The sequence below is a fragment of the Kryptolebias marmoratus genome, linkage group LG7, assembly GCF_001649575.2.
Source record: "Kryptolebias marmoratus isolate JLee-2015 linkage group LG7, ASM164957v2, whole genome shotgun sequence".
Classification (NCBI taxonomy): Eukaryota; Metazoa; Chordata; class Actinopteri; order Cyprinodontiformes; family Rivulidae; genus Kryptolebias; species Kryptolebias marmoratus.
Window position 1 is genome coordinate 16,128,406 of NC_051436.1, and position 21,665 is coordinate 16,150,070.

The following is a 21,665-nucleotide window of genomic DNA, read 5'->3' on the forward strand; positions in this document are numbered from 1 at the left end:
GATCAAACCACTCCTGAACTTCCAGGAACAGCAGTCCTTATAGGAATGAATATCACCCGCCGCCTTTTATGGTAGAATTTTAAACTTATGATAAAGGTTGGCGTTACAGCCATTTTGGTCCGACTTTCTGAATGACACTGTGCACGATCTCATACAGTGCTGTGAGATAAATGGTAAACGGCCTGAGCTTGTATAACTCTTTATTTAGTCCAAGGACCCTAAAGCACTTCACACTACAATCAGTCATTAACAGATCTAGTGTGATTAACACTTTGAACGACTCTCAGCTACTACCACACCAAATTTCAGCTCAATATCCGTAAAACTCACTGAATTGTTGCCTTTTTTTTTTGCTTGCTAAGGTCCACTACCTGCGGCAGCAATCTTAAATTAACCAACTCCATAAGTTATTGAGTCGTTGAAGCGCCCATAGAGTACTTTCAGAGCTTTGCTAAAATCTGTCTGGTGATTCAACAGATATTTTTGCTAACAGACAGGTTTACGTGAATAGTTAATGTCTAAATTTAAACGTAGGATGTCTTACAATGAGTAGAGCTCAGAATATGTGTTGAGGATGACTCCCAGCTACCACCACCACAAGTTTTAGCTCAACATCTGTAAAACTGGCTGCGTTAGAGCCAGTTCTGTGTTTGCTAAGGCTGCTTAGCTGTGGCAGCCATCTTGAATGTGGCTGACTCCTAAAGGTAATGAGTAGTAGATGTTGATAAATGTACACACATAGAAGAAACCTCATCACGAGGGACAGAATCCATCCACCCATCGTCTCTACCTGCTTTTAGTTGGTGGATCTTAGATTTTAACCTGTTTGATCCAAACTTACAGCTAAAAGAAGCCCTTATGTTAAACATCCTGACCTGCTGCCTAAAGACACTTTACATACTAAACAAGCTGAAAGGTGTGTGTGTGTGTGTGGGGGGGGGGGGGGTGACATAATGCAGTTTAGACAATAAATGTATTTAGTTCCAAATAGATGAGAGGTTTGTTCTCCTCTGCTGATGCTGGATCTAACACAGATAAGAACATTTGTTTGTCGGCCCACGTATGAGAAAAGATTTATTCATTAGGCTGTGATTTGGCCCGTGAGCTTTGAGCCAAATGCATTTCCTGATTATCACATTAAGAGCTTTATGAGCAGAAGTCAGAGCACAAACACCACACGTATCGACTAATTTGCACAACTGAAAGATTGCCGTCTGAACTACCTTTTATGTTTGAGCTGTTATGATTTTTAACATTACATAATTTTCTTTACAGCTCTTTATCAGCGACCGGCACCAAAAAGCAAAGGCAGACGATGATGTTTTTTTTGCTCCTGTCTGTTAGCAAAATATGTTGTGAACCACTGGGAAAATTTTAATGAAACTCCAAGAAAGTGGTCATTTGATGTACATCTAGAAGTGATTACATTTTAGAGTCAACCTGATTCCAAATGGCTGCCACAGCCAGCTACCCATTAGAAACACATAAATGTCTGTCATTCAGTCAAATTTACAGATATTGAGCTAAAATTAGGTGTGGTAGTAGCTAAGAGTCCTCCCTGGCACACATTCTGAGCGCTAACAGATTGCGCAAGATCTTTAACGTTTTGCTATTAACTATTAGGAGTCTAGTCTGCCTGTCTGTTAGCAAAATATCTTATGAAGCACTGGACAAACATGAATGAAACTTTCACAAAATAATTATTGGATGTACATCCACAACTGATTGACTTGTAGAGCCAACCTAGTTTAAAATGGCTGCCACAGCCAACTGTCCTTAGAAAACACAAAAATGGCTATAATTAAGTCAGTTTTACAGATATTATGCTAAAATTTGATGTGGTAGTAGCTGAGAGTCATTCAAAACACATACTCCAAGTGCCAAACGGTGCACAAGGTCTTTGATTAAACCTTTTGCATTAACTGTTGGGTTCATCCCAGTTTGTCTGTTAGCAAAGTATGTCATGAACCACAGGATGGATTTTAGTAATTTTAGTAAAACTCTCAGAGAGTAACCATTATATGCAGATCTACAACTGATTAACTTTGGAGTCAATCCGATTCAAAATATCCACCACAGGTAATCAGCATTAGCAAACACAAAAATGGCTATAACTCAGCCAATTTTACAGATACTGAGCTAACACTGATGTGCTAGTAGCTGAGAGTCATTACCAACCCATATTCTGAGCATGTATGTAAATCTTTTCTTTTCACTCAGTTTTCCTCACCAGCTTTTAAACCCAGTAGGCCTCAGGTGTTTCTCCAGCTCCTCATGACTCTTGCAGGCCTCCATGTTCAGGTACTTGAAGATGTGATATTTGCCCTTGGAGCAGATCTGCGCAGGTGGCATCTGCAGCGGGTTGTTGTCCAGCAGGATGGTCTGCAGATGCCGGAGGTGACGGAAGCACAGGGGCACGTGGGAAATTCGGTTACAGGACACGTCGAGCCGAACAAGCGGGAGTTCCGATATTTCTGGAGAGGTTTCAGAGAAGAAGAGTCACTTTCTGACACAAACACTGAGCTCACATATTACTTTATCTCTGCCACTGCAGGACCTTAACCACAGAAAACAGCAAACTGAGATGAAGTAAAAAATGATCCTAATATATTTATACGATTACTCCGAAACTAAATGCTGGTTATTCTACAGGTAATATTTTATCATTATCTAAGACATTCCATCTGAGTTATGAGTCTAAGCATGTGTCGTTATGAGATTCTGACGGTACAATAACCTGGAGCAACAATACCAGTTTTACCAGGAATTAAAACAAAAACCATTGCGCAATTTATTTGCTTTTATTTAAAAACAAAAATGCAATTCACATTACTTTTTCTGCCTAAATAACAACATCACATGTTGCTCAATGGTTATTTATAGATATAAGAGTTTAAAAATAATAATAAATAAAATACTTGTTTTAATTTTAGTGCATAAACATGAGTGAAGAGAGAACACAGGAAACATGTTGAAATTTATCAGCTTTTTCTTGAACTCACAAAAGATTTTATATATATAGTCCATTGGACATCGGAGATGGAGGACCGACTAGTTGACATGTGGCAACAACACAAATGTTTGTTCAACAGTTCGTGGAAGGCATATCATAAAGAAAATGACAAGGAGAGGAGTTGGACCAAAATTGCTCCAGCAATTGATGTACCTGGTAACTTTTCGGCCATGTTTGTTTACTCTAAAGTCACGCATGTTATCAAGGAGTTTTACGGGACTTCCTGTCTGGAATCTGAATGTTGGTGAGTGAAATCGGTTCATGTGTGGCGTGTTGCTCCTGCCGTGTGGCCGGGCGCCACACACTGTACGATCAAACCTGTTATACCAAAGATTTATCGTCACATGTGCGGTCTCTTAGGTTTTGAAAATCAGCCGACAATTTTAAAATCTTGTCGTGTGAACCAGGCACAATCAACCTAATTAGTTACATAATGTTCCTACAGCTGTTTCTTAATTGTACCAATTGAGAAACTGCTGACATCAAATTCAAAATTACCTTTTGTTTCCACCAAAAAGAGTTCTTAGTTTAAACATCTGACATGTTTACTATGTTCTATTGTGAAAATACAGTTTATGAGATTTGCAAATCATTTCATTCTGTTCTCTTTTTTTGGAAGAAGAAGCCCAGCGGAAGAATAAAAAGCAGTGTCAGGTTTAGCTGTGTTTATGTTGTCAGGATAAAGACATTACTGGGGCTGGTGGCATTCGCACGCACTGGTGTTTTCACCGAGAGGGTTAAGAGGTTTGAGGTCAAAGGTCGAGTGTGTCTGTACCTTCTGGCAGAGTGATGAGCTGGTTCCTTCTCAGGTTCAGATCCCTCAGACACTCCAGCTGACCAAGTTCTGCAGGTAAACTCTGCAGCTCGTTACAGCTCACATCCTTAAAGAGAAACAACACATCAAACCAAGATCAGGCCGATGAAGCTGAAAATAAAACTGCTAATGAATTTCATGATTCACATGCACATTAAGTGGTTTTTCACTGAGAGAATGACTAACTGGAGTGAGGGGGAACAAAAAGTTGCTAAGTGCTGAAGGCTTGTGTGTGTCGTACCAGCTGTCGGAGGTGTGTGAGGGCGAATATAGAGGAGGGCAGTGAAGACAGCTTGTTGTTGCTGACGATGAGCACTCGCAGGAGGGGAAGCTGAAACACCGACGTGGGTAAACCGGACAGGAGATTACGACTGTAGGGCCAAGAGCACAAACACACAGGTAGATGTCACTGAAGAGACAGAATCACCTGGGCCAGGTGAGTGGGTGGATTGGATTTCAGAGGTGTAGTCACTGGCACATGCTCACAAGAAAAAGAAAAAAAAAATCCTTCCAAAAAAACAGTAAGAACAACATGCTACACACATTAAACTTTACATTAGCTGCTAATCATCCAGCTGACTACAGAAGTATCAAGTCCTGGCTATTTTCTGACACCATCTCCTCGCTGTAAGCCCACGCTGTTGACTTCGGCTGCCTGTATTAGCTGCCACCTGGAGGGTTTTTCCCGTCTCCTAGCAACAGGGAAACAGTGTGGAGGAGTGAGGAGGATCACGGACACCTTTTTTTTTTTCCTTGAACCAAAGTTTACTTGATTCTTCACTGTCATTATGAACAAAAGGTAAAATTCAAAGGTGAATAACCCTTAAAAATGTATTTATTTTCAAAGGACAGTAGTTTACATTTCATTTAGGCCAGTTTAAAATTCCCCTTTAAAGCAATTTGACCTGTAATAAAAAACACAAATTTAAGTTAAAACCTGCTGTAATACACCCTAATCATTCATAAACTTTCTTTCAGGTGTCGGTCCAGTCTGTCGAACACCGCCATCATCTTGTAAAAAAAATATGCAGATTTTTTTTTTGGTTCGGATTAGCAACGACCTTCTGGTCAGGTTTATTTTATCATCATAAACATGGCAAACGACAACATGCAGCAACCTAGAAAAATGTTTGTTCTGCAAAAAAAATAAATCTAAAACACACACACGCCACAGTTTGTTGTACCTGAACGGGGGGGCTGTCACTTCTGTATCACCTAAAACTACTGTTGAAATGAACAGAAATGTGAAATATGGACTCTGGTATCATTTCTTAGACTAAGACATGCATTTGAGTGGGAAAAAAAATAAATCCTAAAACGATGGGTCTTAACTCTGTGTGCTTTTTATCAGCCTATAGCCTAATTTACGACTCAATTAAATGACAACAACTAAATGTGGCAACAAAATATCATAACAAGCAGACAAACTGAAGCTGGTTTTCTTCACACATCTGCTGGTAGAGTTAATCAGCTCTGTGACACAGGCCACAGCTGCTGTTTCACAGTCAGCACATAACTACCCTGACCGCTTCAATCTGTTCAACAGACACTACCCAACTAATTAAACCAATATGACGGTTTAATTTATGTTACCAATACCAGCGGATGTAACGGCAGCCTCCTCTTGCTCCTCGTGGAGCTCCTGTCCGTCAGCTGAGAGCCAAAGCTGTGCAGCGTAGGTACGCCTACATCATATGCTCGATTGGTGTTGGCTTTCTCTTATTTATTTTTTTGTGCTATTAACTGCTGATTTCAGATTTTGTCCAAAACAGTAAAGCCATGTCAAGCTCAGGCTCTTAACTGAACAGTTCCTCCGTGTGCTCGGTGTTTGCCCTGGACTTGTGAGACCTCACAGTAAGACCACGTGGTCATAAGGGGTGGAGTAAAATCAGTTTCTTAAATGCATCACATCATGGACATGTAGGATTATGAATCAATTTTCAAATGTCAAAACGCCTTTTGCTAACATTAATCTGTGCTGCCACTTTAAGATTCAGCAGAGTAGTTGCTGCGTGGTGATGTTTGTCCCAGTAGAGTTGCTGTAGCTTCCTGTAGTAGAGACATGTTGCAGTAAAGCTGTGCGTTTTCACATCTTTATCATCGTTTCTTTGCTGAACACATGCTTGGATGTAATAGTTGAAATTACCAGAACACAAATATTTTTTAGTACTGTCTTTGAAACGCCTAATTTGTGCATAAATTACCAGTGATAAACATGATGCTAGTCGCATTATTTTTTTTCTATAGCGCTTTCAGAAATAGCTTTGCATGTATGGTAGTTGTTGGTCAGCAGTGTGAAATTAATAGGGTTTTGTTACATGTTATTGTACACTCTTTATAAGGAATAAAATTATATAAATAAGTGTTTATTTATGTAAAATAAGCTTTAGTCATTTATGTTTCAGAAAATGCTTTAATAATTGTTTTATCACTGCATCACAGCCCTCTGAATCAGAATCAAATTGAACTGTGAGGTGCTCAATGATTCCCACCACTAACGATAATCAGGGAAATATGATGTTTTTAAGACATTTTTCCTGCAGCTTTCAACTTTCAGTAATGATGCGTTCTGTGACAAATGAGTGATGGATGATGGCCTGACAAGAGGGTTTGGCAATAGGCTAAAGTTTACCACATGTTCATTGTCAGCAAGACAAAGCTGCCTTTAGCTCAGAGCTGTTTGCACAGATCTGGTATGTTTGTCAAAAGTTTTTAGTGGCTTAACACTTAGGTAAAAAAACAGCATTTACTTAAATCAGTGAGTTTATATACTTGATGATCACTAGTTTCTTCACAGTTGAACAGAAAACGGTGATAAAGGAGTCCCACCAGCCACGTAAAGTGGCTTCCTTTACCACCTTCGTATCTCCCTCCATCCTAAGGACAAAACACCTAAACACAAACTGAGCGGTGTGGTGTCTGCAGTTCAGAGGAATGTCCAGAACGCCATATTGGAGAAACCAAACAGCCTCTCCACAGACACATGGCTCAACACAGGAGAGCAGCTCTTCAGGACCAGACTCAGATGTTCATCTACACCTCAAGGATAAGGAACACTCTTTTGAGGACCAAAATGTCAATATTTTGGGGGGTGAAACAAGAAAGACCAACTTTAAACAGAGGAGGTGGTCTCAGATTCAAGCTTTCTAAAACCTACAACAGAGCATTAAGCCTGATACCCAGTTAGTTTCACTCTAATTCACACCTTCGTGTACAAGACCAAAACATCTCTCTGTGAGCCACGGAAACAAATGTGAGGAGTCTGTCCACCCCAGCTTTATAATAAAATCTGGATAAACAAAAAGTGAATACAAAAAACAGCTTAATTTCTAATTCAGTGAAATGACCGTTCAAGGTGGTAACTACACAACATGTATTGCAATTTTACTATTAACTATCATTTCCTCCATCATTTAGAGTCCAGCTAAAAACTCATTAAGGACATCAGTGCTTGAAGTTCAAACAAACAATTAAGTACAGTTCCTTGTAACTCTGCTTCCACAGGAAAACCAACAGGATACATCAGAGCTGAACATCTGTCCTCTCTCTGTGGAGGAGGAGCATCAGCAGCTTCTCACCTGATGGCTTCAATTTAGACGTCAGCTGGAAAACTCTTATGGAAGTGTTTTAGTCATGATGAAGGGGAAAATAAAGTAATCCTTTTTGGTTTAAACATGTCTAATCTCTGACAGCACTTTGCTGTTGATGTCCTTTTTTTATTTTCTTTCTGCTTTGGGTAGAAATTTCCTGCTACATGAACGAACACAAAATCTGGTCAATTAATGGTTTGTAGAAATAATTGCTCTTAGATTTATCTTTACAAGAAACACTTTGTTTTCTACTGTTCGCTACTATGCATTTGCTTTTTTTCTATTACCTTCCAACATTTTGGGGGATAATCTGTGATTTAGGGATTATATCCGGCTGTTGAACTACTAATAATTGTGTTTATTCTCCCTATTTTGATTCAATTTTCAATTTACTAAATCTCCCATGAGGATTTAACATTTCCCGTTTTCTATATGAGTCAACACTGTCTGTTAGCAAAATATCTCATGAATCATTGGATGGATTTTGATGAAACTCAGAAATCAATCACTGGATTGATATCTGTCTATTACCTTTTGGAGTTCCCCCTGTTTAAGATGGCCGCCACAGCCAACCAACTGTAGCAAACACAAAAATGGCTACAACTCAACCAACTGTACAGATACAGAGCTAAAACATGGTGTGGTAGTAGCTGATAGTCATCCCCACTTTAAACTCTGAGCCCTAACAGATCAACATCTCTAATATTACCCGATACACCACATAACATTATTTTCAAGGTTTGACCAAAACAGATAACTCCATCATTTTTCCACAAAAGATGATCTTAGTCTAAAAGTCTGGCGTGAAAAGCGTTGGGCGATATGCACTCCTTCAATAGATGCTAAGCCTTTAATTTTCAATTCATTTCTGGTTTCACAGATACGTGCTTTGTCTTCAATGCAAGTATTTTTCTTATGAACTGGTCAGTAATAAAACTTTGCAGCAGGTCAATGAGAAAGCGCCGTCAAGTCCACAACTTTCAGCTTTTAAAGACCATTTTCATCAGCTTTAAATTGAAACAGCCGTTTTAAAAGTTTCCCGAACATAAGAATTATAATAATTTTGATGGTGGAACATCTTTGTTCATATTAAATAGTTCATGATTGTCACCTTTGGTTTCCGACACATGGCAATTTATATTTAGCTCAAATTTGACCAAATGTAAATTTTGTGTAGACTATAGTAGGTGCAGTACAACACAAATAGTTCAGTGTTTTCTTATTTGCATAATGGAAACATTTACAAATACTGACGCAAGCAAAACATATTTCCATAGCTGACAAATGTATTTCATACCTTTTGACTAAAGTTTTGCAAGTTCATTGCTGGGAATTTTTGATGAAAACCAAATTACCACAATGGCATAAGTAACTATTGTCACTTTATTCAAATTGTTAAACCTTGTAAAAAACTCTTTAGAACGTAAAGACGAATCTGTGCTGCCTGGAGCCATGTCATTTTAATTAGTAAATTTGTATTTCTGTCTGTGTTTAAGTTTCACAGTGTTTTGGATAAACAGCATAAGATAACCAGCTGCCTGCTGGTGTTTATCCACAAACCTGATCATTACAGATAATCAAAATACATCAATCTTTGTTTTGTAATCTTATTGCAGCCCACTGAGACGTCATTGCATCAAACTGTAAGGTGCCGAAGAGTCCCAGCCCTAGGACAGAGTTTACCCTGTTGAGATGGACAATTACAGCTTTATATTTGACTGTTTTTCTTTGTATGCCATTATTGACAATTACCATACCAGCTTTATTTATAAAGCACTTTAAACAAACACAGCACCAAAGTGCTGTACAGTTCCAATACATAAAACATAACAGAAGTCACAAGGCACTATAAAAACCTAAAAAGCAAAATAAAAGCAGCTCTAAACACACATAAAAGATACATATACAGTATATGTTTGCTACACTGTTTTCTGTTTTTTACTTTAACTATATATGTAAGACTTTTTAATAACATTTCCTGTAGCTGGGCTTGTTTCAGGTCCTAAAGGTGACCTTTATGACCTTTAGGTCAGTACTTCAGGATCAGCAGCACTAAAACTGAAATTCCAGGAGGTTTTCGGCTAGTAGCTTTAAGCCCGGCTGGTTCAAAGGCAGCACTGGCCTGAACTGGCCTAATAATGTAATCATGGCAAAACAATGAGTCAGCAAATGTATCAGCCAGCAACAACGGTGGCCTCGTATTTCCTGCAGAAGATGTTGAGTTACCTGAGGTTGAGGTAGGTGAGGGCCTGGAGGTTGCCCAGGCTGGAGGACAGTGAACGCATCCCATTGTGGTACAAGCTGAGTGTCTCCAGCGAGATGAACTGACAGAGCTCCTCTGGAAGCTCGCACAGGCGGTTCTTAGACAGATCTGCAACATACAAAATCACCACACATTAGACCAGTCCTTCGGACCCACTCTCTCCAGGATTTACATTCATTTGGCAGTTAAACACCTAGCATTCCTTGAAGGAAACTCTGTCAAGAACAAGAACCACTGCTTTTCTTCAGAGTCTTCAACTGAGATCCTGCTAGAATGAGAAATGATTGAATTTCAGCTGATTTGGTCAAACCTTGTAAATGACTATGTGTGATCTCGCTCAGTAATGTGACATCTTATGAGATGTGTTAGTGTTCGAAGTGCGTGTTGTAAACGACTCTCAGCTACTACAACATCAAACTGTAGTTATACCCGTTTTTGTGCTGAGTAATGTGGATGAGCTGTGGCAACCGTCTGAAATTGAGGTTGACTCCAAAAGGTAATCAGGTATTTGTAGCTGTTCTTTTAAAGATTATTTTCTCAGAGTTTCATAATGATCTGTCCATTGATTTATGATCAATTTTGTTAACACAACAGCAGACTAATGAACACACAACATCATCACCCATGTAATTCATATCTCTTCTATTGGTTCTAATGACTAAAAAGAGTTTTATGCAAAAGTTTGAAAAATAAAATCACCAAAATGTGTAAAGATTTCAGAGAGGCTATTAGAGCTGATTGGGATTAAGAGAAGATTATTTAAGATCTTATGATTCCCATAAGAGAGGATTTACATAGAATAATGAAAGTTAAAACAGCAGATAATCCTAAATTTTCACTTAAGGCATGATAACCACTTAACACACTTAAATTCTTCGCTTCCATTTAAAAAAAAAAAATCAGCATAGGGATTTTGTAGTGTAAATGTATCTCGAGATGTCCCAAGTGTTTGGATTTTGACAGAACCACAATAACTTCCAAAAGCAGCAGCCGAAGACTAACCACCAGCTCTGAACTGGAAGCCATACTGCTGTGATAAAACCTTGGCAAGGACAGCTCTTTTCAATTTGACCAAACTGGGTGAACATTTCCAGAAATAACTGCTCGCAGCAGCTTCCTGCTTTCCGTTTTCAGAGTTCCCGTATTTAGGACAGCCCCATCCACCTAGAGAAAGACGAGATTACCAGTCAGTACTCACTCCCCTGTTCCATCATGGCTCTAATCTACAGTTTAATACTTTGTTTGAACTCTCCTTTACTAATCACGTGGTGATTTTCAACTTTTCTGCTAGTTCTCCTACTTGGTTTGTCTGGAACTGGACTGAAAACTTCAATTTGATCAATGAGTCAAAAAAAACAACAACAACCTCCCACTCACGCATAACTAACTGATCTATGATTCTGCGTCAGTGCAGTGACAACCATATTTGATGGACTGCAGAACACAGAAAAATCTAGTAGACAATCAATAGCTGGTGATTTTCAGGCCAAAACAAACAGGCATGCTCCATTTACCAGGTGTGTTAAATCTGCCTCAAACTTTTATTTGTTGGGAGGAAAACTAAAGAGGAACTTTTGTTTTTCCTTCCTCTTGGCTTTCTGTCTTCAAACTGAAAGAACTAACCCGTCAATTTTTACCAGCTCTAATATCAGTGCCCTTTGAACGGAAGGGAATCAGTGAATCCTTAGAAGCTTTCTCATTTAAAAAGGATCTGACCATTGTGAAATGTGCTTCTGCATAAAAGATATAAACAATTAGAGGCTTTTTAATTGATCCTACAAGCCTCTGTCTTCCTGATTACTTGTTGTGTTATTTGCCCAGTCATTAGCATGTTTACTTGCCTGCAAAACATAACATTAACTGTGAGGGCGAAACCAAAGTGAGCATGCAGCAGGTCTGCTAAACTAATGGAGAGCCAATTTTGAACAGTCCCATCAGCAGTGAGCTTTCACTGGCAGCAGGACGAGACAGACGCCTGTCAGTGGCAGACAGCCCAGCGGCTCTGTATTGATGGTGTTGGAAAAGCAGGGCTGCCGGAGGAAGAGGAGGAGGAGGAGGGGGCCGAGCTGCTCTGTGTTAAAGCTTGTTTGGGACTACAATTTGGGAATGTCAAGGAAAAACTTGTGAAAGTCCTTCTGTTTGACTACAAGCCAGGTGGATGCATTTATATGACATGTGATCACTGAGCATCATTCACTGATTTTTAAGGAGTGCAGCTTTTTTTTTATTGCCCACTTCCAAGAAGAATTAGAATAGAAGAGAAAGTCTACAAACGATCAACTTTTGGAGTGAACCCGATTCAAAATGGAGGCCACAGCCAACTCACATTAGAAACAATTCAGTAGATTCTTTTATGTGAGGCAATAAAAGCTGCTGTGGTTGAGGCTGAGAGTCATTCACAGCACAAGTGCAACTCAATGCACAAGATCTTTGCTTAAAACTGAACTGTTGGTGTCACCCTGTCTCTCTGTTAGCAAAATATCCCATGAACCACTTGCAAAATCTTAATGAAACTATCAGAAAATTCTTGAAAGTAGAACTACAGATTATTAACTTTTGGAATCAACCCAATTCAAGATCAACACCACAGCTAATCAACAATCAACATTAGCCAACACAAAAATGACTATAAATCAATCAAAGTTTTGCAGGCCGTATGTATTCCTTGAATAAATGCTACTTTCATCATATATATATTTATATCCTGTGATGGACTTGCAGCCTGTCCAGGGTGTACCCTGCTTTATAATAATTTATAACATCTTACATTTTGGCTTTTGAACTTTTAATTCCATTCCAGCTACTTTTTTTGTAACATATTTCCTAAACATTTAACAAAGACATGTGGCATTTAATTAATTCAAAGTGCAGTTTAAACCAACTAAAAGATAACCAGGTCTGACTGAGTGTTTAATAAAACAGGATGTGAACTTTATGACTTCATGTTCATCGTTACAGGAAGAGAGAAAGAACTAGAACTAGTGTTTCATCATCAGGATCATTTGCTGTGGCCTTCATGATGCAGCCATGTGATGTGTTGCGTGAGTCATGATGTTTGTGTTGGATTTTTTTTTTTATCTGTAAAAAAAACAAAAACAAAGTGCTTTATGTTGGACTGGAGCACCATAGCCTGATTTTCCCCCATTTCACTGTCCCATAGCTGGAGGGAAGCTGCCAGAACAATAGGTGGGGGTGGAAGTAGTGTGTGTGTGTGTGTGTGTGTGTGTGTGTGTGTGTGTGTGTGTGTGTGTGTGTGTGTGTGTGTGTGATGGCTCTGAAAAAAAAGTGTCCATATTTGAACAAATGAGGGTTTTAGATTAAAAGGAAGTGATAGTTGTAAAATTATTTACATCAGATATGACTGCATCCATGCACATTGTGATCACTAGCACTAAAAAAAAAAAACAGTCTGTGTGCACCTTGCAGTAATCAACTATTCTCATACGGTAACCTCCCTGAAACAGAAATACAAGAGAATAGGTCAATATATATGACCCACTTCAGGAGAGAGACTGCACTAAATTATCAGCTAAAACGGTAAATTACATTGAAACTCCCCCACATGATTGTGGAGTCCTCCACACTCCACAACCTCTCAGAAGCAGGCTAGATCGCCTCAAATGTGGAAAACCTCCTTCAGTGTGAGCGCAGTCATCACGCTACTACCCTCTCAGTAGTCGTCAAACAGATTTCCCTGCCATTTTCTGCACCCTCACCACACTCTGTACACCCACCCTGGAACAACTCTCTCAGACCGAGTCGAGATGTAGATGCTAGGGATGGGCAGTGATTTTTGAATATTTGAAATCTTGGATATGGTTTGATTTTAATTTTACATCAGCGCCTGGTAGTGATGCGCCAAGTTGTTTCCTAAAGCTGCATTTCCAGCAGGGGTGCTTTTTTTTTCCCCCAACAAAACACCTACCACCCACCTCCTACTACTAAAAAAAAAAAAAAAGAAGAAAGAAAAACTCGGAACAGAGGCTTTCCATCATATTAGTTCATATTAAAAGGAAAGTAGAAAATAAAAGTGGAAACTATGGTCATAATGAGCTCAGCTTTCCTGTCAGAACACGGGCATCCCCCTCCACGTTGATCTATTGGACCTGGAAACATGAAGGAATATAAAGATCTCCAGCTAGCAGGATTAGCACCAGCTGCAGGACCTGGGGTCAAGTTTTAGCAAAAACATGAAACAGGCAATAGTCCTAAATCATAAAGCATCAGCTGAGATTAGTGTTAATTAGGATGCTTTCTCTGCTTTCATATGGTTTGTTGCTCTGACACTTGTTGTTCTGTATTAATTAGCCCTGCAGGAGAAAAAGACAATAAGCATGCACTGTGAGAATTGCTGCAAATTGTTTTATGTTTGTAGAGGTGGCTGATCGGTCGTCTTCCAATGTGAACGAGGCCTTAAACAGAGATAATGACTTGTATTTAAAGGTGTGTAGAATTTTATGACTAAACATGTAGCTAAATTCATTAAAATGTGTCCAACAAACAAAATGAAACAAAGTTAGTTTTTTCTTCATCTTGTATAACACAAGATAAAAGGAAACTATATTCAAATTTCAGCACAGCACAGCTAAAATGTCTCTAGCAGACTCCCTCCCCGCTGATAATGACAGCAGACTGAATCAACATTAGCATCATGGGAAAAGCATGTGCTTGTGGAATGGGAGCAGAGAAGCGGTCGGTCCAGCCTCTTACTGGCTGGCCATTGTTCAGAAAGCAGGACGCTGGCACTGAGGAGACATGCTTCATGATCACGATCCAAATCTGTCAGCTCAACAAAGCACAGAAGAGAACCACCATCACACCATGATCACAAAAACAGAAAGTCTCACTGTAAGCATCTGTCTCTCGCTAGCAGGTTGTGCTCAAATATTGCAATTTGTCTGAAGACTTTTTAGATCCAGACAGAGCAGATCACCACTGGCATAGTAATCATGAAGCTTGTATTTGTCATTTCATCCCAACCCTTGCAGCCAATGTTGAGCTGCTTCCTTTAGCTTACAAAGTGGAGGTAGACACAAGGCCACAACACGTCAAATAAAAAGTTGTTTTATGATGGTAAAAATGTTTAAAACAAAATGTTTTATCCTTGATAAACTCGAGAACTTTACCATGCTGTAACTTTGTTACTTTGTTGTTTCCGTATTTGTTTTTCTGAACTTAAAAGTGTTGACATATAAACTTAAAAACCACTATATTTCAAACAGCATAATATATAGCATTAAACAATTGTACTGTATTATAATTAAGTGATTTTTATTTCACGGATAAAGAGGAAGATGCTGTGCCGTTTTGTTGACAATGACAAAGAAGTTTCAATCGATGACTGAGACAAAGCTTCCTCTGGAACAGGTAGGGTTTTATTATATTTAGCTAAAGTTAGCTGAAGTGACAAGCTAACATTAGCTGAAATGATAAGCTAACGTTACCTTAAGTTATCTGAAGTAATAAGCTAACATTATCGAAAATGATAAGCTAACATCAGCTGAAGTGATAAGCTAATGCTAGCTCACTCTGTTTTGATCTGATCAGTCTTCTCACATTTTCTAGAGCAGGGGTAGGCAATCCTGGTCCTCAGGGCCACTATCCTGCATGTTTTCCTTGTTTCCCTGCTCCAACACACCTGATTCAGTGGTTAAATTACCTCTTTATGTTCTGTTAATCACCCATTGATTCAAATCAGGTGTGTTGGAGCAGAGAAACAAGTAAAACATGTAGGATAGCAGCTCCGGAGGACCAGGGTTGCCTACTGCTGTTCTAGAGGATGCTTTGTTATGTGCTGACAAAACTTACTAAGAAGTTGTTCATGGTTAGTGTTTGGGTATAGTTTGTTTCAAGCTTTATGCTTTTGTTAAATGTAACGCCTACAGCAGACTTTCTTACCTCGGCTCTTAACCCACTGCATAAGATCAGTCTGTGCAAAACACATCTTATGCAGTGTTTATCAAATAAAGTTTTTTACCTCGCTTCTACCTCGCTTGGCAGCTTAGAGAGGTGACAGTGGCGGACTGACTTCAACCACCCCCATGCCATTCAGTCCTTTCAAAGATCACACCAACACAGCCAGAGGGTGTCTGAGGATCAGCTTGGAGTGGTTGATGAAAGAAGTTATGGAGATGAGGTGTGCTCTTTGACCCTCGGTTTAACTTTAAATATCAGCTCAAATCACTATTAAAAATCAACACAACCCAGAGAGTGTACATTACTTCTAACTACCTGATTTCTATACAGGCTCTTAATATTTACACTAACTCTTTGAAACAAAGACCAAACAATGTACCAAAGAGCACTGACATTTGTTTACACGGCTGTTCTCTAAAGACAAGAAAGCCAAACAATTAACATGACCGAAGAATTAAACTAAACTCAGCAAGTTGATAATTTACACTCCAGAGACCACCACAGCAGAAATCCATAATGGCCACTTTAGGTTCTCAGCTGACCTGGACTGACCCCCATCAGGTTACCATGGTGACCCTGCAGATTCTCCGACAGGCTTAAGAGCAGGGTCACTTATCAGTGAAGCATCAGCAGTGGCTCCTGAGAAGATGCACACAACATGCATAGTTGGAATAAATGGATGAGGGGGTGTTCTCCGAGTTTGACCTCAGCTGTCCTGTAGCACAGTTTACTCACAGCACGTAGATAGTTTTGTTTCTGCGAAGGTCTTATCTGCCAGGTTAAAGACACGTGGTGGCTATAAATTATAAGGTATACAAATATATATATGGACTTAAAGGTTTATCACAATATTTCCTTATGGAGATAACAATAAAATGACAATAACTCTTCAGTGTGTTAGCCAGAAACCAGGAGTCTGGGTGTGCACCAGAGGGGGCGGGGGTGGGGTGGTAATCTGAAGGCATGCTTCTCTGAAAAATGGTTTTAAAAAAATGGAGTGAAATGATGAAATTTGGGGCCAGTTTGAATGATCTGTTTGTGCAATAACCTGCCCTTCAGTAACTACTTCCTTAGAGACAAAAACAATTTCTTTTTTTTTTATCTGACATGTTTTTGTTGGGGCAATTGGCAAAGAACCATTAATGAAGAACAGACTTTCTGGTTGGATTTATAGTCTACAACTACTGGAGCATTTTGGGGATAATTAAATGGGGTGTTCTTACATCTACTTGTTTATAATAAAGATTGTTTGTCCTTTGACGGTCTGGCTGCTTAAAATCGTATAAAATTTAATTTACACCCACTGAATGTATGATAGCACAGTAACAGAAAACTGAAATATATAAAACAAGAAACTTTAGGTTACATTCACATACGATAATGCATTATAAAATGTATAATTAAATACACAAAATTATTCATAATACTCCTGAACTTCAGCTGAAAACATTAACGGTTGTAATGGTTCACAGCCAGCTCATCGTGTGTGTTCAATATTCATTTTCAGACTCAGACAGGATATCAGTCTTTTAGAGACCTTCAGCTGTGCATGCCTCACCCTTTTCTACACAAACAGAATATTAGTTTCAATCTGTGTTGGTTCAGATCCGACTACCCTGAATGTGAGTGGTAAATCATACACAGATCTGATCTGATCCATTACACACAGCAGCTGAGAGCATATATGGCGTCTGATCAGAGGAATCCTAAAGACCACCTGTTTTCATCATCATCAGTAACAGCACTGTCCAAACCTTTCCCTTCCTCCAAACTTTTATTTTCTCACTGTGCACTTGGCCCGCAGGTGGAGGTGGGCACAGAAGCTCGTTTTTCCTTCTCCTTGTAAAATCTAACACCACAGCGTTGTTTCTGAAAGCCTGGCAGATATGCGATGCAGCATGAAAATGAGCTACTTTTCAGATATATTTTGGATTGCCAGCAACAGCCGCTTAACATTATAAGTGTGATTTACAGAGACAGAAAAACAAATTTAAAAATTAAGTTGACCGTCTTATTTTACACAAATAAAAAAAAATGGCATATGTAATTTCATGTATAAAACAGTTTACAAAAACATGTCAGAAACCCCTAAAAATCACAGGCTGCTGACCAACAATTAGCACAGACGCTAACTTAACATTGAAAACACCATAGGAAAGCTAAAGTGATTAGCATTGTATTAACGCTGAAAATCTATAAACCAATAAAACATCAAAAGTTGTTACAAAAGGCAGTTATGTTATGATAACCTCAGCTATCATTAACAGACAGATAATAATCAGAGTTCAGTGAAGCAAAAGTGAAAAAGATGCAAAAATGCAGGAAGCTACGGTAACTCTACTGGGACAAACAGAACCACGCAGCAACTGCTGCCTTTCTTAAAGTAGCAGCACAGATTATCGTGAACAAAAATGATCTTTTGACATTTGAAGTTTGATTCAGAGTCGCCCATGTATGCATCAAAAACAGATTATAACCCCAGCCTGTAGCAGTTATATTTGTTTAGGAGGAGTGGACTTCCTGTTAGCTCTTCTGCTGCATTCCTGCGGTGCAGGTGCATCATCTCTCTGGAGCGGAGGAAGTACATACACAAGGTGTAACATGACAACTCCACCATTTTGACAACGCAACTTGTTAGCTCCCCTGCCAATGTTCAACCTGCTCCTTGACAAAACAACTTAACAGTGTCAGAACTTTTATAAATCATGAAGCAAAACCTATAGAAGCACGTGGCTGCTAGTATTTCCTTCACAGCCAATAGTGCAGAACAAAAGCGAAGGAGGCACTGAAACCCAAAAACGTTAATGACGGGCTCTGTCTTCGAGTTGTGATGTACGCAGCGGGACACAAAACACCCATGAAGGGGTTGGATTTATGACAACACCTGCTTCCCTCTGTGTGCGATACAAACACACCTTTGGATCGGAAAAACAAATACTGCTACTAAAAGGCTGACTTCTAAAAATTTAAAATAAAAAAAAAAACCTTTAACAGTGACATGCTGAGTCTGTAACATCATGAACCTTCTATCTACTTATTTGTAGTTAAAATCACTTTCTTTCATGGCACGACAGCAGTGACAAATTCATTCTTGACCGTTTCATCTGTAAGAAAATAAGGTTAAAATCTATTAGAAACCCTTAAAACCCCCTAAACTGCATGCTGTAACAAGACAACATCACAAGCCTTTGAAGCAAGCAGTAATCTGTATACTACTGTGTATCTGAGGAAGGCTTAAAGGTATTAAGAATGCATACCGCCCAACCCTAGTTTACCATCATGCTACTTTTAACTTCCACTCCAGAACAGCAGCAGTCTGCTGCACTTGGACCAAATATTACAACAAAGTGTGATTATTATTGACAGAATAATAGAATAGAATCACTAAGCTCTGCTTTAATAATAATACAGTGTCAGCAGAGGACAGGAGCAGGCGTGTATCATGTTGTATAAAAAAATGTAAGAAAGAGCAGAATAAGGAGCCTTTAAGAGAGTCAGAGCAGAACGCCGAGGCTTTATCACTGCTGACACACTGACCTCTAACACTCACCAGTAAGCAGGCCTCTTTTAATCTCAAGAGCTACACAATGCAAGAAAAGTTGAGTCATTGTGTCAAGCAGGTTGTACATTCATTGTTAAAAAAAAAAAAAAAAAGACAAAGCCGGCAGCAGCCCTCTCATATTCCAGCTTGTATTGCATAACCCAGGGCCTCGGCTCTGAATACGAGTGAAGAGGCCAAATCTTTTCTCTGCCGTTCCAAAGGCCCCCCTCCTCCAACAGAAAAGGCCTCACACGTACAAAACAGCTTCACTCCTTTCAGGGTTCCAGCACAGTTTTTTCATTTAAAGCTTCCTGACTTCTGACGGAAATGTCTAGATTTTTCGGTCGATTTTTGACCCATCTTTAATTTTTAAATACAAACAATTTCTATAAAGTCATGTCAGTTACTTCTAGAGTGTTTTTTTATGTATTTTATATTATTTTTAGTTGTGCAAAGACAGTAATGGGAAAGGGATAACACTAAAAAAACAGTTACAAAATATTACTGAAAAAAAATGACCTTTCATTACCTGTTCTGTCACCTGAGCAACGTGTATCCATGAAACCTCCAGAGGTGTATGGGTGTGCGCGTGTCTGATTTCTGAGTTACTCGGAAACAAAGATAGTGATGACTAACATTAAGCTGAAGGCTGGTGGTACAGTACATGAAGCAGAAGCTGACTAATGAAGACAAACATCCAAGTTTCTTTCCATACCTGGAAAATAATGGAATCAAATTCCAGAATTTCAAAACTGCAAAGCAACCCTTTGTCTTTCAGAGGTTTTATATTCTTTGTGTTTTGTGTTGGACATTTTGGAAACCGGACAACTGCTGAAACCGCAAAGTGAAACATACTGACAGACTGAACCTGAAAGTGAAACCTAAGGTAAAGATGTCCTACAAGTTTCTTTTATATGAAATTCAGGGACCTCAACTAGTTCCCCTAAGAACCCTAAGAGTGACAAGCATAACCCGAGCTAAGGCTAACATCAGAGCTAAGCTAACTTCCATTATTATTATGATTGTTTATGTTTAGAATTTGTTTATTTTTGTTACACAGTATGCTCATGTGTAATATTACAAAGCTGAATTCCTCTATGAGCCACAAATCTGCTCACTACAGCGAGCACAGATGTTTAAAAAGACTTGTGAATTAAAATGTGAAGATTTTAAAAACTGGCATCAAAACTTGATTTAACACGTCTTATGAGTTAGGGTGTAAAAACAATACTTAGAGTGCTGTGTCCAAAAGAGTCTCAACACAAGTAGTAAAATGAAACACAGCAGCAGCTAGCTGTCAGAAGAACACAGAGGTGAGACAACAACAGGCCAAGAAGCTTCAAACACTTTTTCATTATGAGGGATAAAATAGAAACACGTGAAACACTGAAGGCCTTCAAGGCTAAACTCTCATATTTGTGTGTATTTGTACACAATTTAACTCACCTTTCATTGTATTTGGTCAACTCTAAGTTTAATAAACTTGTAGAAGTTAAATGACCAATTTACCAAAGTCAGAAAACTCCAGGACCTCCTTGACTGCATCCAAATTAACTCAAGCTTTTGAATTTTTCATTCTAAATTTTGAAAAAAAAACAACAACTGTTTTTACAGGTTCTCAATGCGAAGGAAGAAAAAAAGTTATCCTGAACTACGTCACATGATGCAGTTTGAAAGACTTTACTTCACTAGTTTTCCAGATATATTTGTATTCAATTTTGAATTGTGGGTCCACAATCCGTGCAACGTTTGCCCTAGCATTATTATTATTATTATTATCATCATCATCAAGGGGGAGAACGCCAATATGTTAAATCTACTGATGATTATGGGCGGTGACCTGTCCTGACCTATAACTGCAAATAAGTAAAAAAAAAATGAAAATGAAACACTAAAAGCCATCTTGAAGTTCCACTTTAAATTGTCCAAATTGTTGAAAAACACAGAACAAAACAATACACAACAACCCAAGTATTTAAGTAATTTACATTATTTATTAGGAGGAACTACTTTGTGGAGCAAATGATTTTTTTCCGCCTGCCTTCCACCGTTTTAAAAGTCATGTTTATGCCGTCATTTATCTCTGCGAGTAAGACCTGTCTGACTGTAGCCAAAAGAATGACGTGTAATCAAACTCTAGAGCAGGGCAGGTCATTTAGGTGCTTTTCTACAAGCTGCTGTTAGGTTCGTTACCTCCACCAAGGTGGTTTTGTTTTTGGTAGCATCTGTTTGTCTGTGCACAAGAAGACTCAAAACATTCTAAACAGATTTTCAGGAAATTTTCAGGAAATGTTAAACATGCTACAAGGAACAAGGGATTACATTTTGGTGGTGATCTGATCAAAGTTCAAGGTCACAGCTCAGCCTGTGCTCTAACTCTGCAACAGTGTAATGTAGGAATGTCAAACTGACAGCTGGACACCTCATGGAACAAAGATGATGCCAATTGATTTCAAGGTTCATGGGGTCAAAGGTAAAGATCACAGGTAACCCCTTTGTTAAAAACTTTCTTAGAGGAACTTCTGTTT

At 38.9% G+C, this 21,665-nt stretch overlaps 1 protein-coding gene across 2 annotated transcripts in view; it reads right to left on the bottom strand.

The window, feature by feature from the left end:
- Nucleotides 1–21,665, bottom strand: part of lrch4 (leucine-rich repeats and calponin homology (CH) domain containing 4) — a 69,973-nt gene that overhangs the window by 25,289 nt on the left and 23,019 nt on the right. For both annotated transcript variants that reach the window (XM_017427044.3, XM_017427043.3), the window contains exons 2-5: nt 9,644–9,788; nt 4,069–4,198; nt 3,789–3,894; nt 2,231–2,474 (exon numbers count right to left, since the gene is read on the bottom strand). In XM_017427044.3, the coding sequence (XP_017282533.1) occupies nt 2,231–2,474; nt 3,789–3,894; nt 4,069–4,198; nt 9,644–9,788 (625 nt within the window). The remainder of the gene's footprint in view (nt 1–2,230; nt 2,475–3,788; nt 3,895–4,068; nt 4,199–9,643; nt 9,789–21,665) is intronic.